The 14646-nt window shown below is 44.2% G+C and overlaps 1 protein-coding gene across 1 annotated transcript in view; it reads right to left on the reverse strand.

Annotated features, from left to right (window-relative positions):
- Positions 1-13994, reverse strand: part of Abca4 (ATP binding cassette subfamily A member 4) — a 100635-nt gene extending 86641 nt beyond the window's left edge. The window contains exons 1-2 of the mRNA XM_090334226.1: positions 13878-13994; positions 12539-12736 (exon numbers count right to left, since the gene is read on the reverse strand). Coding sequence (XP_090190352.1) covers positions 12539-12736; positions 13878-13886 — 207 coding nt within the window. The 5' untranslated portion in view covers positions 13887-13994. The remainder of the gene's footprint in view (positions 1-12538; positions 12737-13877) is intronic.
- Positions 13995-14646: the final 652 nt, after the last annotated feature.

Consider the following 14646-nt stretch of genomic DNA (forward strand, 5'->3'; position numbering starts at 1 on the left):
AATTAATGATTAAAGAGACGGAAATGCTCACTTCCTAGATTTGACTAGTACATACCTTATATATCTATTAACTTATCATGATGTACTCCATAAAGATATTTACATATTATATGTCAATTCTTAAGTCCTGTATATATAAAGTCTTTCATTTTCTGATATAAAATGCAAAATTATTTTGGGAGATGAAAGTTGTTCTAAGCAACACATATAGACTTTTCTATCAATTTTGCTCGTTGTATGGGAAGGGGTGTTGTTCCTGCTTGGTCCTTTGAGGCTAAGCAATAGTTCAGACACATTGTCACAATGTGACTGCAGTCCTGAAGAGTTCTCACTTCAGTGTTGAACTTTCTGCAATGGGGAATTGTTCTGTGCCTGTCCTGTACAAGGCTATGGAGAACTTGGACAGAGACTAATGTGTCTGATGTACTGGACTTTTAATTTTAGATCATTTAAATTTAAATAGCCACACGGAGTTGCTGGATGCTGTCTTGGGTATCTCAGTTCCAGAGGGAGTAAACTCTGAGGCCAAGCCATGTTTTCACCATTGTAATCCCCAGAATAGTAATTTTTCATGACAGTGACTCATTGCGTGTTTTCTGAATAGAACTGATTTAAACTTAGGAGCCTCGAATGATGTAAAAAAAAATGTAGTGGTATTACTGTGCTTTTAGCATAATTAATTCTAGGTATCTCAGAATCACATGGTAAAATAGTAGAAGTTTGTAAACTGGTATTATTTTTTTTGCTGTGATGCTGAGAGTATAACTCTTGAAATAAAAAAGTGTATATAAACAAATGCATTTTTACAAATCATATGATTTCCTGAGCTTGTGCATTCTCTTTGAAGGCTCACGTCTGCAGGTGGTAACTGTACTGGAATAAGCGGCTGATGTGTTCAGTGACATTGTCCACACACACCATGACGTGGGCTCCATCCTGGCTGGTTGACCAGGCAGCTGATTCATAGTCATATTTCCTGATGTGTCCCGCTAGATGAGGACCTGGATTGTCTCTGGGAATCACAAAACTTAGGCACTTTTCACACAGTCATTTTTTTTTTCTAGTTCATTGTGGGGCTTGAACTCTAGGCCTGGGTGCTGTCTCTCTTCAGCTCTAGTCTAGCATGCTATCACTTTGAGCCACAGTACCACTTCCAGTTTTCTGGTGGTTAACTGGAGATACGAGTCTCACAGACGTTTGTGTCCAGGCTGGCTTTGAACTGTTATCCTCAGATCTCAGCTTCTTGAGTAGCTAGGATTACAGGCGTGAGCTGCTCACACAATCATTCTTATTCCAAATCATTTGATCCCTATTTGTTTTTTCTCCCTCATCTTGGGAAGTGGTATGGCTCAGTGTCTTTGAGTCTGACAGACCTGAGTGCCACCCCCTTTTGCTCTTTTCTAACTGTGGCTTCTGCATCCCTACTTGTAAAAGTGAGATGCATTTGACCTGAGAGATTTGTCCTAAGGATCACTTTGGTAGCATTTGCAACAGATTCAACAATTGACTCATTATGAGAATGTTCTAGAAGCTGAGCCAAGCACTGGGGGCTCATGCCTGAAATCCTAACTACTCAGGCTACTGAGATTTGAGGATCACCTCAAGGTTTGAAGCCAGCCCAGGTAAAGTCCATGTGACTTTTATCTCCAATTAACCACCAGAAAACTGGAAGTGGAGCCATAACTCAGAGTTAGCCAAAAAGCTCAGGAAGAGCACCCGGGCGGGCCCTGAGTTCAATTCTGATAACCAACAAAAAGCAAAAGTAAAGTTTATGCTCAGTTACTGCTGGGGTAAGGGCATAGCTCAGTTACTACAGTGGCCTATCATGTACAAGGCCCTGGTTTTGATCCCAGCATGGTAAACTCCAAAACAGAACACAAAGCTGGTGCTTACCTAGGCTTACTCTGTGCTGTGAGCTGGCCAGAGGGCTTAATTGGCATTAATCCATTTCATCCTCCCGATAACCTCACCAGGTCTGCCAATCACAGGCATGCCAAGCATGCTTACAAAGTGCAATGAGGTAGATTTCCTCTGGAGAAAGTCTGTTTTCAACCACTATACTCTTCTCCAGTGTCTCATGAACAGTGCAAACTTAATAAAAGCCATTTTTATTGCTGTTTGGGTAACGTATCGTGAACATTAACAGAATCAAATGACTTTTAAATCATTGCCAGCTTACCTTACACTCATGACAGCTGTTCACAGGGGGTAGAAGGCAGTAATTATTCCCTTTAAATGATCAGTCTGGGAACACAACCATCCTGAGCTGAGCAGCTGGTTAGAACAATGCTATGGACAGATGCCAACTCCTAGGACCACCTGGGAGTGGAGGGACTGGGAGAGGGGGTCCTAACCCACTCATGTTCACAAGCGGCTCATTGGCCTTTAGTCAGACAACCATGCCCAGAGAAAGGTAAAGCCAACCCAGAATGGCATTCTCACCAAACGTTCTTGAGAGTGAGGCTGAGCACTGCTGGACACCACTGGACGTAAGCCAGAAGCCCCTAGGTCATCCTCTGCTGATGAGTCATGACCTCGCCTGCCATCTCATGAGCAGGACACCTGTCTCAAAACAGTGACCTCATCCCCCACATTCCCCATTGGTGTCTGTGCCGATGTCGGAAGCTAAAACTAAAGCCTTGGCTAATGGACATGTATACTAGTGCACGCACATACACGGTATGCTAGAGGTCCTGGATTTTGACATGTTTGGTCTGGTAGAATCAGCTGGTCAGTTACAACCCACTGGGTTTCATGAGGTTGTGGCCCTGTCCTGTGTCTTGCCTTAAAGCTATGTGGTTTTACTCGTAGGGAACCAGTACAGGGCATGGAAATTAGAGAACAATGTAGATTGATAAGACTGAGTAGTCTGAAGGATTCCACATAAACCCAGTACCATTACTGGAAGAAAGAATTTAAAAGGCCTCTTTAGAGAATATAAAGTTATCTTATGGCCTCACAGGCAGGCTGTGGGAAAATGCTACAGAGTCCAGAATCTCAGTGATCACAGTTAGGGTGGTCCTCCAATCTTCAAGAACACAAGAGCCGAAGCAAAGGGCATCCTAGCCCCTTCATTTTCCAGCTGCCAGCCTGGGTGGCAAGAGCCACCATCATTTGAAATCTATACAAAGCTACGGTTCCTTCCTGGTTGTTTGGCCGACACTTGCCAGGAAGTAAGAGTTCACCTGGTGGAAGGAAGGGCCGGGCGCTCTCCGGCACAGGAAGCTGTCATTTGTTGACACAGCTAAGTCAAACATCACCTTGGGGAGAAGCCTCTGGAGTATCAGGCTTCCTTCTTCAGCAGGGACCTCGCTGCCTCCTATTCAAACCCATTAAGGAGTAGATCCATACAATTATCTGTGAATGAGCAACGAAGTCCAAGAGAGGCACTGGAAAAATGTCTCTTTTTGTTTGAGCTCAGTAATCAAGAGGGCTGGCACCCTGGGTTGAGCTGAGCATAAGCAGCCATAGTTTGTCTATTAACTCTCAGACACATGCGGGGAGGTCTCAGGAGAAAAAGGAGGCAGTGAACCTTCAGAGACGGGGCTCTCTAATCCTGCCTCTCACACTCATCTTTCATCCCCAAGCTCAGGCAGGGAACAAAACAAGTGATGGATGCCAACGATGGCCTGAAGCAGGCCTGCTGGTGTTAATGCAGACACCTGCAGCTCCTTCTGAAAAAGGCCAGTGCATGTGGCAAACATCCCAGAATTAATTTCCTGGCAAATGTAAACTGTAACATTCAAGATTTATTTCCCACTACATGAAAAAAGCCACGGAATAGAATAGCTTTGGGCTGTTTGGATTGGTTGGGATGGTGAATGAGAGTCCAAAGGTGAACGTTGAATATGCGTAAGGGAATGCAAGCAGACATGTGAAACACTCATCCATGGACAGTGAGGGAAGGGACAGGAAATGCACAGTGATGTTAAAATATGTCTGCTTGTAAAATAAATCCACTCAACCATGAAACAAAGAGAAAGGCCAAGTGAGAACGCAAAGACTTAGGGTAAGATAGAGCCACCCACCAGGTGATGCACACTTTCTGAGTCCCATGAGACACACATCTGGCTGGCAAAATTGGGGGAACATTAACTCTCCAAGTTCCTGGTCCAACCACTCAAACACTTCTGGGAAGTGGTTATGACCACAACAGACAACCCCATAGGCCAGGTACTGACCATTCAGACCACACTGCATCACAGAACTCTGTCCCACTAGTGGATACCACCAGAAGCGAAGCTGAGTGTCATCCTCATTTTTTTTTCCAGGCAATGGAATGGGGATGTTGTGACCAGTCACAGAGCTAGAAAGGGGATCTCGTCAATTCAGGATAGGCTTTTGCAGACCATGCTGGCTGACTCCAGACTCTATTGCTTCTCCCTCCACGCTACTACCACAACTCTGCCTATCTCATTTCAGCCTGTCCTTCAAGTTCTTACCTCTGTACTTGCCTTAAGCTCTTTCATCTGCCTGAAATCATCTCCTGCCTTTCCTAAGCCAGCACATCAAATCCTTCAAGTGCAACACAAATGTCATTAGCAGTTGAAAGTTGTGTACTTATATACCACTGCAACATATCCAGGTTGAGAAGTCAAAAAAACAAAAGTACACTGCTGGCCCTTGAGGAGTTTGGGTCAGCAACGGCAGGGAAGCATGTGGACAGCTAGTCACAGGTCTGCAGTACAGGCTCTAAGCCATGAAGTGTGTGTGTTGATCAGGCGGTGGAGCGGGCAGGGAGGGAAGGCACGGCTGAGCAGGAAGTGGAAGAGTCATGAAGGGACTAGATGAGGAAGGACTTGACATTTAGAGCGACGAGGACTGTAGCCCTGGTTGTGGGAAGTTTTGATCTTGTTATGAAAGCTGAATAGAAGCAGCAGGAGTCCGGCCAGGAGTTTGGCCTAGTGGTTAAAGTGCTTGCCTAGCATGCATGAAGACCCAGGTTTGATTCCTCAGTACCACATACTTAGAAAAAGGCCAGAACTGGTGCTGTAGCTCAAGTGGCAGAGCTCTAACTTTGAGAAAGCCCAAGGACAGTGCTCAGGCCCTGAACTCAAGCCTCAGGACTGGCAAAAAAAAAAAAAAAAAAAAAAAAAAAAGGAGCCTAGAGGCTCTGGTGACTGGTTAGGAGGTTAGGAGAAGAAAGAGGCCTGGGTACCCACAGGGCATTCATCCATGGAGAGGGAGAAGATGGCATTTCAGAGATAACATGAAAGTAGAACTGACAGTTCTTGGAGGAACTATAATAACTATAATATTTTGTTTTGTTTCTCTTGGTTGTGGGGCTTGAACTCAGGGCCTGGCCACTGTCCCTGAGCTCTTTTGCTCAAGGCTAACTCTCTACCACTTAAAGCCACAGCTCTGCTTTCCATTTTCTGGGGGTTAATTGGAGATAAGAGTCTTCCAGACTTTCCTGTCCAGGCTGTCTTCAAACTATGACCCTCAGATCTCCTGAGTAGCCAGGATTACAGGTGTGAACCATTGTCGCCCTGCAGCCAATGTTTTGAATTTGGATTCTTTTTCTCTGGGGGGAGGTCTTAGGGCTTGAACTCAGCCAGGGTGCTATCCCTGAGCTCTTCAGCTCAAGACTACCACCCTACCCCTGGGCCTGGGCATTGTCCCTGAGCTCTTCAGTTCAAGGCTACCACCCTACCCTTAAGCCAAGCCTGAATTTGGATTCTTATGATGTGGTTATATTCCATCAAATTAAGCCATTTTGAGATCACACTGCTATGACAGTATTCAATTCCATGCTCATCACTCATCTCTCCGTGGAGAGGAGACCTAGGAGAGTGGCAGGTTAACAGTCTTTAGCAGGTTTACCTAATCCAATGCATACAATTGTCTTACTGAAAGAATCAACTCAAACACTTTTGGGGGTTCCTACTTTAATCTAGTTATTTGCAAGCTGGAAAGATCTATGTATAGGAATACCTATTACCTTGAATACTACAAAATCATCACTACCTTCCCTGGGCTCCTATGTCATTTGTCCAGTTAACGTGCCTTGCCTATTACAAGGGAAAGAAGGTTTTCATCAGAGTTGGATAGATTCAGAATTTTGGATCTCCTACATACCTGCTGTGGGTCATTTGGTAACAAGGTTCTATAACTTTTGTTTGTGTTTTCGTCTGTGTGTGTGTGTGTGTGTGTGTGTGTGTGTGTCTGTGTGTGTCTGTGTTTGGCAGTACTGGCATTAGAACTCAGGGCCTTGTGCTTACTCTGCAGGTGCTCTACTTCTTGAGCTACACCCCTATCTTTTTTGCTTTATTTCTTTTTCAGGTATAATTTTATTGTGATCCTCCTATTTATGCTTTCATCTAGCTGGAATAACAAATATACACTAATACACTGAGATCTTTTTTCTCCATGAGACAGAGTCTTGCTGAGTTTTTCCTGTGCTGGCCTTGAACCTTGATCCTCCCAATCTCTACCTCCCAGCTAGCTAAGATTATAGACATAAGCTGAGGAAACTCTGTTTTTTAAATTCTATATAATGACCAATTATGCCCAGCAGGTAGACGGGAGTGTTGCGTGAAATGACATGTAAGAGCATTCAACATAGTCCGGATTCATAGCAGGGTCCAGGTCTCTTTCTTCTACCCATGACCCCAGCCTACTCTCTGAGTGCATTTTCCTTCCTTGGCCTGGGTTTGAGAGGCTGAAGTGGCAGAAGACAGGACCATTATCTGTGTGTTGCTTAGAGTCTAGTTCATGGCCCTTGAGATAATATTGCTCTCATCGTGTAGACTTCTGCACTCTGCTTAGCTGGCCCCCAATGCCTCCTTACCTGCTCAGTGCATTTCCAGAGGGAGGAAGTTAACAGAAGAGAGCAAAAGGCCCATAATCAGCAAACATCTACATAGCTACAAAACTTTACCTTCTTATTCTATGTTTTTATCTTTTTCTTAGACTAGCCTGAAAAATTCATTCTCGCCAGGCATGGTGACTCACATCTGTAATCCTAGCTACTCAGGAGGCTGAGATCTGAGGATCCAAGTTCAAAGCCAGCCCGGGCACTAAATAGTCCGTGAGACTCTTATCTCCAATTAACCACTAGAAAATCAGAAGTGGGGCTATGGCTCAAAGGGTAGGGAAGTAGCCTTGAGCTGAAGAGCTCAGGAACAATGCCCAGGCCCAGAGTTCAAGGGCCACGACAAAAAAAAAAAAAAAAAAAAAAAAAAAACGAAAGGAAAAAAATACATTCTCTGAGAATGTTGAATGTTCTGATAGAATTGTGGTGTCACAGGGCCAGACATTGGCAAGGTGTGGAGGAAAAGTAGTCAAAAAATTTGGCTACTGATATTCCACAAGATAATCACCATGCAGATAATAAAGAGTTATGTACACATATTAGCTGTGTGAACAGCCAAGGAAAAGGAGTTAATGAATGCATTTTTCCAGGTAGTTGTTATTAAAGTACAATTTTATGCCTTGATCAGAGGTATTTTTATATTAAAATCTGGCTGAATTCAGCTTCCTGATGTGAAATTTAAGACTTGAAATTCAAATATACCATGACATTAAAGTCCGCTGTGAAAACTAAACACTATTTTATCTGTGTCAGGTCTAATCTTCAGTTAAACAAAGAAATCAATCAAGGGAGAGGGGTATGTATGCTTATTTTATCAAAGAGTAGTTAAAAGAATATTTTATCTATTTTTCTAGTTGTATTTTTCTCCCAAAGCAGAATATATAAATTAGATCTGAATATAAATATATATGCATGAGTTTAAGACATTTAAACAAAAAGCTATTGATCTCTATGAGGATTTCCTAGTTCCAAGTCCCCTTGGGTTTAGAAAGTGAAGAAGAGGCATAAAGAAACCTAGGTGAGAATGTGAGGCTCCCCAACTATCACCCCATCCCTTTTCTTAGTTTGCTGCCTACCTTCGAATCAAGAGGGTTTTTACTGAGCTAAGGTCAGGGATCAGCAAAAGATAGAGCTAGATAGGAAACGATCTGGGGATAAGAAAAGTCCTAGAGCCAATCAGCCACGGTCCACGGGAATCCACCATGGGCCCAGACCTTCATCCTCCTGTGCCTTCAGGAATGCCCAAGACACCACCCTGACACTAAGCCAGTTCTAAAAGGCTAATGTGAAGAGTAGCTTTGCAATCTCTGTTTAATATTTATATATGATGAGCTCCTATCATCCCTACCTGACAGATAAGGAGCCCAAGTGGGTCTCACTTCACGTGTGTCCACCCACAGGCCTGGCTAGTAAATGGTATGGATATGCTAAGCGTTCTCTCTCTCTCTCTGTCTCTCTCTCTCTCTCTCTCTCCCTTCCTCCCTCCCTCCCTCCTCTCCCTCCTTCTCTTCCTCCTCCCCTTCCCCTCTCCTCTCTCCTTTCTCCTCTCTCTTTCCTTTTCTCTCCATTCTCTGTCCGCCTCCTGTCTCTCCACCTCTCTCCCCTCTGTCCACTATGTTCCTCTCTCTCTCTCTCCTCTCTGTGCCATTACTGTGTCTTGAACTCAGGACCTGGACACTCGCTCAAAGTTAGTGTTCTACCACCTGGACCACAGCACCACTTCTAGCTTTTTGATGGTTAACTGGGCTAGCTTTGAATTGGAATTCTCAGATCTCAGCCTCTTGAGTAGCTAGGATTATGGGCATGAGTGTGGCACTGGCCCCGGCTTCTCCTTTCTCTCAATTTGTTCTGCACAACTTAAAGGTTCTCCTGTATTGTTACTTGGGATTTTATGCCTAAGAAAATGGAGCCTTAGAGGGAGCAGGCAAGTGTCTTTCTCAGAGAGACATGATGATAAGAGAAAAATTTCCTTGTCCTGAAGCAATTGCCTAACACCCATGCTTAGGGTGAAGTGATCCTGTGAAGAGATTTGAATCTGTTTAGTAACAGAAGACTATTGAATCACTCTCATTTCCTGTAATGGCAAAACCCTAGATATTTGCTCTTCTCCAAGTTTCTATTATTGCTCAATGTCCCTATCGAGTACCACATTGAACTTGGGTGACATAATCCTCATTTTGAAGGAATTCATTTGCTTAATAACTTTTCTATAAATGATTCACTCTCTCTGTCTCTGTCCCACTCTGTCAGTCAGTCTGTTTGTCTCTCTGGAATAGTCAGTGGTAATGGCTGGCCAAGAAAGAAGTGTTCAGATCTCTTTTGTAGAAATCCTATGACTGAGAAGAGCCTCTCAGGCTGCCTTGATTACCCTCAGTAGCAACATACTGGCTTCCCTGTTCTGCAGGACCTCGAGAGCCACAGTTTTCACAGTCTGGGTGCTACGAAGGGATTCTCAGGGTGGCCTGGAGAATTTCAAGGCTTCTTCAGACAGCCTGAGACTTAGCACACCTGTGGAGAATCCAGGGTGCATCACGGGATATCACTCTGTGCCTGCACCCTGTAACAGAGATGCTCCTTCCAGTTCCTGGCTCCTACTCTGTCTTTAGCCCACAAAACGAGAAGATCAGATGCCACCATAACATGTCTTCATGTGAAGGCCTCAGAGGAAACCCAAGGGGAGCTCACTGCCCTTTGGCCACAGTAACCTGTGTTTAGGGATCCTGATTAGCCACTGCATGATCTCTAAAGGAATACTGCTCATGCCTGAGCCTGATTTAGATGAAACTGGTTTGTATTTTATTTAAAAGTCAATATTCAAGCTGCGCAATGGTGGCTCATGCCTGTAATGCTAGCTACTCGGGAAGCTGAGATCTGAGGATCATGTTTGTGTGCTAGCCCAGGTGGGAAGCTCCATGAGAGTTATTTCACCAAAAACTACTCAGAAAAAGCTGGAAGTGATTCTGTGGCTCAGGTGATACAGTGCTAGCCTTGAGCACAAAGAGGCACAGGGACAGCGGCCAGGCTCTGAGTTTAAGCCCCTGGCAAAAATAAAAAAGTTAATATTCATTAAATATGGTAGGATAATACTTTGTAATGAGTTAGCCCATTTAATTTTCATCCTTTTTCTATTAGGTAAGTACTATTAATGCCTCTATCTGTACAGATGTCCAAACAGAGGCTTAAATCACTGTGATTTAAACAGTAGGTAAGTCTCAACCCAGAAGCTGAATTTTAAACTATGTAAGTGATACACATATTACGTATCTGTTGAGTACTTGGGACCACATTAAGCACAAGCTACCTGGAAAAATATTCCTTTAAGAAAATAAGACCAGGGGCTGGGTGTTTGACCTAGTGGTAGAGTGCTTACCTAGCATGCACAAAGACCCAGGTTTCAATTCCTCCGTACCACATACATAGAAAAGCTGGAAGTGGAGCTGTGCTTCAAGTGGTAGAACACTGGCCTTGAGGGAAGCCCAAGACAGTGCTCAGGTACTAAGCACAAGCCCCAAAACTGGGGGAAAAAAAGAAAAGAAAGAAGAAACAAAGAAAGAAACAAAAAGAGAAAGAAAGAAAGAAAGAAAGAAAGAAAGAAAGAAAGAAAGAAAGAAAGAATCAGACCAGCCGGGGGTTTGGCCTAGTGGTAGAGTGCTTGCCTAGCTTTAACCCTGGATTCAATTTCTTCATACCAGAAGTGGTGCTGTGGCTCCAGTGGTAGAGTGCTAGCCTTGAAAAAGCTCAAGGACAGTGCCCAGGCCCTTAGCTCAATCTCTACAGTGGCAAAAAAGCAAGCAAGCAAGGAACCCTTTTAAACCATGATATGAATGTCAAGCAAAACCAAGGAATATTCTTGTGCTAGTACTTCACCAAAACACAGACACAGACACAGACACAGACACAGACACACACACACACACACACACACACACACACACACACTAGCATTGTAAGGACCACTGAATGACATTCCGTGACTGTAAAGGAGTTGCTTCTGCCTCTGCTAACACCTCCCGTGTATTAAGAGGACAGTGGATGCATAGCCATGGGCCTGTGCAGAAGGGGTGGGGGTGGGGTGTATGCTACTATTCTTCAGACACAGAGGCCTGTGGTTTTTGGCTTAATCACCTTTCCTATTGCCCAGAGCATCTTCTACCTGTTCATGCTTTTAGATGAGCTGGGGTCCAGGCCCAGCCTATGGTCTGCCAGGGAGGGTGAGGTGAAGGTTTTGAAAATGACCTAGACTGACTGATGCTGAAGAAATGCAGGTCAGTCAGAAAAGGACACATGGACATTGAACTTGGATGGGGGTCTGAGAGGTACGAGGAGAGGGGTCAGAAAACATGGAGAAGGAAATTATGAAGCATAAGCGAGGGCAATAAGATCTACTTGAGGGCTGAGTTTCAAAGAATGAGTGTTATACTGTAAGGCAGTATAACAGCACTGATCTAGCACTTGCAAGGCCTTGGTTTTAATTCCCAGCACCGCAAAACAAGGCTAAAGGAGGAAAGGGAGAGTCCATTTTAGGCTTTAAGAGACATTGTGTTTATTCCTGTCCCATGTAAGCAGGCCTCTCAGTCAGACCAACCCACCCCAGAAAAGTGGCCAATAGGGGACCTCTTGGGGAGTATTGCATGTGCCGTGTAACGCCCTTCTTGCTTTCTGTGGAATGTTTGGTGTAAGGACAACCACTGAGTGCTGTCAGCAGCTGAGGCCCCACCAGCAGCAGAAAGACACTGGCCAAGTGCTTTGGGGATGGAGTCATTTCAAACATGAGAGTGAAGCTAGCAGATGTGTGTTTGGAATGTAACCCTGGCTTTATCTGAGTACAGAAATGCTCAGGCTTCTAGAGACTGGACCCTGGAAGCTAAGGAAGAAGCTGCTAAAACAAGTTGGTGAAGACAGGACAAAAGTTTCTCCTCCTCAGAGAGCCCATGAAGTAAAGAGAATTGAGAGGCTTTTAGAAGGGTAGAGGAGACAGAGTTGGGAGAGGAGGTCACCAGGGCTGGCTCTGAACTCAGGCACACCCAGACTTGGTTCTGTTTGTGACTCCTAACAGCTATGGGATGTTATTCAACCTCGTTAAGCCTTGGCTCACTGGCAGTAATAACAATGCATATTTTCTGGAGTCACTGGAGGATTAAATGAAGCAAATATATGCAAAAGCATGAAGCCTAAGGTTTGGCACCAAGTATCACTCAATAAAGGACAGTTTTTTGTGAGTATATGGGAAGCGAAGAAAATGAATGATGACCCTAAAATCCCTAGCTGGATAATCTGAGCAAATGTTGATGACATTAATGAGGACAGGAACTACAGAAGGTTAGGTTTCGTGGGGAAGGCGGCCGTAAGTTTGGTTTTGAATGGGTTGAGTGGTCTGATGTGCCTGTAGGACTGGAGGGTAGCCGGCCTCAAGACTTGGCCAACAAATGATCACTGAAGCAATTGCTGATGGGAGAGCAGGAGGATAGACTTGTGCTACAAGCAGGGAGGAGCTGGCCCGAGAAGAGTCATGGAGGAAGGAAACATGGAAAACAAACTGTTAAGTATGGAAGAGCTGTTTGAGATGATCTGACATAGGACCATAGGAATTCTTGTTCTTCTCCCCCGCCCCCAATGGAGAAAATGAAAGTTTAAACACAACAGGAGTGACTGATTGAATGGAATTTCTGGTCCCGCCCGTGGGACCCACTGTGGCCCTCTAGTAGCTTGCAGATAGATCCTTACCTCCAGGTATTGATTAATCAGACGTAGGGAGTGGTCAGTGATGTTAAAAATATCTCTCCAATCAAAGTTGGTCATGTCATCAGATGGGCTTTTGTGGGGACCTTTATACAGGAAGTTTAGAATGGCTTCGGCGGTGACACCTTCTCCTGCAAGTTGTTTATTCACAAAGTCCTTTACTGTGGGGTGCCCCAAGATGTCCTTAGGAAAGAAGAAATATAACCACAAAAATGATACATACCACAGAGGTTTTGGTCTGGTTCTTAGGCCTTTCTTTCTTTCTTTCTTTCTTTCTTTCTTTCTTTCTTTCTTTCTTTCTTTCTTTCCTTTTTCTTTTTGCCAGTCCTGTGGCTTGAGCTTGGGGCCTGAACACTGTCCTTGGGCTTTCTCAAGGCTAGAGCTCTACCACTTGAGCAATAGCACCACTTCCGGCTTTTTCTATGTATGTGGTACTGAGGAATTGAACCCCGGTCTTTGTGCATGCTAGGCAAGCACTTTACCACCAGGCCAAACTCCCGACCCTTCTTAGGCCATTTCAAATTTGGGTTTTGTTTTTTATTTCTTTTTATTCTTGCCAGGCCTGGGGCTTGAACTCAGGGCCTAAGCACTGTTCCTGAGCTTTATTGGTTCCAGGCTAGCACTCTACCACTTGAGTCACAGCTCTGCTTCCAACCTCTTTTGGGAGTTAGAGTTAAGAGTTTCACAGATTTTCTTGCCTGGGCTGCCTTTAAAGCACAATCCTTCAGTCTCAGCCTTCTGAGTAGCTAGGATTATAGGCATAAACCACCAGTTAATTAGAAATGACTGGCACGGGTCATTTCTAATGTTTAGTTTATAGGAATAGAACCACTAAGTTTTCCCCGCCCCCAAACCTGGTGGCCTTTCCTCTGTTACAAGACCTCTATCTCATTTTCCCCAAACACAGGGGGCCTCTAGTATAGTGGAAAGACAAGTATGGGATATTAGAGGCATAGAGGAGGGGTATATAAAATAATACAAAAGACTCCCCCCCCTTCTGGTGGATTTTTGTTGTTTGTTCTCCTTCAGTTATTCCTGCTAAACAGAACTCCTTTTATCTAGGTTTCTCAAAGCTGAACATGAGACCAGACTGACCCAGCTGATCCTCTTGTCACGAGCTAGTCCTTTGGGATGACTTCTTTTGGAACCGAGCTCTCATGTGAATTTATGGAGTCTAGAAACTTGTGGAGGTCACTGATCTTTATGAAAGCCTTTAGATTCCTACTCCCCCCCCCCAAATCCAAGAAACACATTTTCCACCCAAAGCTGGTGAGTCCAAGTGAAAGTGCTGCTTCTTCCCCATCATCCCATCTCCCATCCTTACTCTGATCATGGTTATCTGGGTGCTGTTGTCAAAGAAGTACCAGATCTGGGGCCCTACTTCTCCCCAGGCCTTGATGAGCTTTCTGAGGCGTTCCAGTTCTTCAAAGGTTGAATTGGCCTAAAAGGAGGGGCGGGGAAATGATGAAGAATCATCTTTCATGCCCATGTCATTATTCTTCATGTTTGAGAGAGATTTTCCATAGTTTTTATTTTTCCAGTGTACTGATATTTCCCAGAATGCTATCATTTCCCAGCCTCCCAGAATGACAGAATCTCAGAGGTACATGAAATATTGATGATGTTACTGTTTCAAAACCTTATTAAAACTATATTTGGATTCCAATGGTGTAACTCCTTTGAACACATAACTCAAAGTTTAAAACAAAGTGAATACCAGGAAGCTGAAACATGTTTTGTCAGAGGGGAGTGAGGCTCAAGGACTCTGTGTGTGTGTGTGTGTGTGTGTGTGTGTGTGTGTGTGTGTGTGTGTGTATGTTGCAGATGAATGGAGAGAGAAATGGTGGGAAAATACAGCCATAAGAGTTAACATACATATGTGAAAATGAAGCCAAGTCACTTGAGGGGATGGAGTTGGAGGTGAGGTAGATGAGCAGGGGAGAGAATGATGGAAGGAATGACACTGACCAAGATGAATTGTGAATTGTACTCATCAATTGAAGTTGAATTGGAACTAATTTGTACAACTACTTAAAGATTAAAAAAAAACCCAAATAACAACAATAACTATATTCGGAATACTGTGCCTCCTT

This window comes from Megascapheus bottae, chromosome 6, assembly GCF_031878675.1.
Source record: "Megascapheus bottae isolate mThoBot1 chromosome 6, mThoBot2.hap1, whole genome shotgun sequence".
NCBI classification, from domain to species: Eukaryota; Metazoa; Chordata; class Mammalia; order Rodentia; family Geomyidae; genus Megascapheus; species Megascapheus bottae.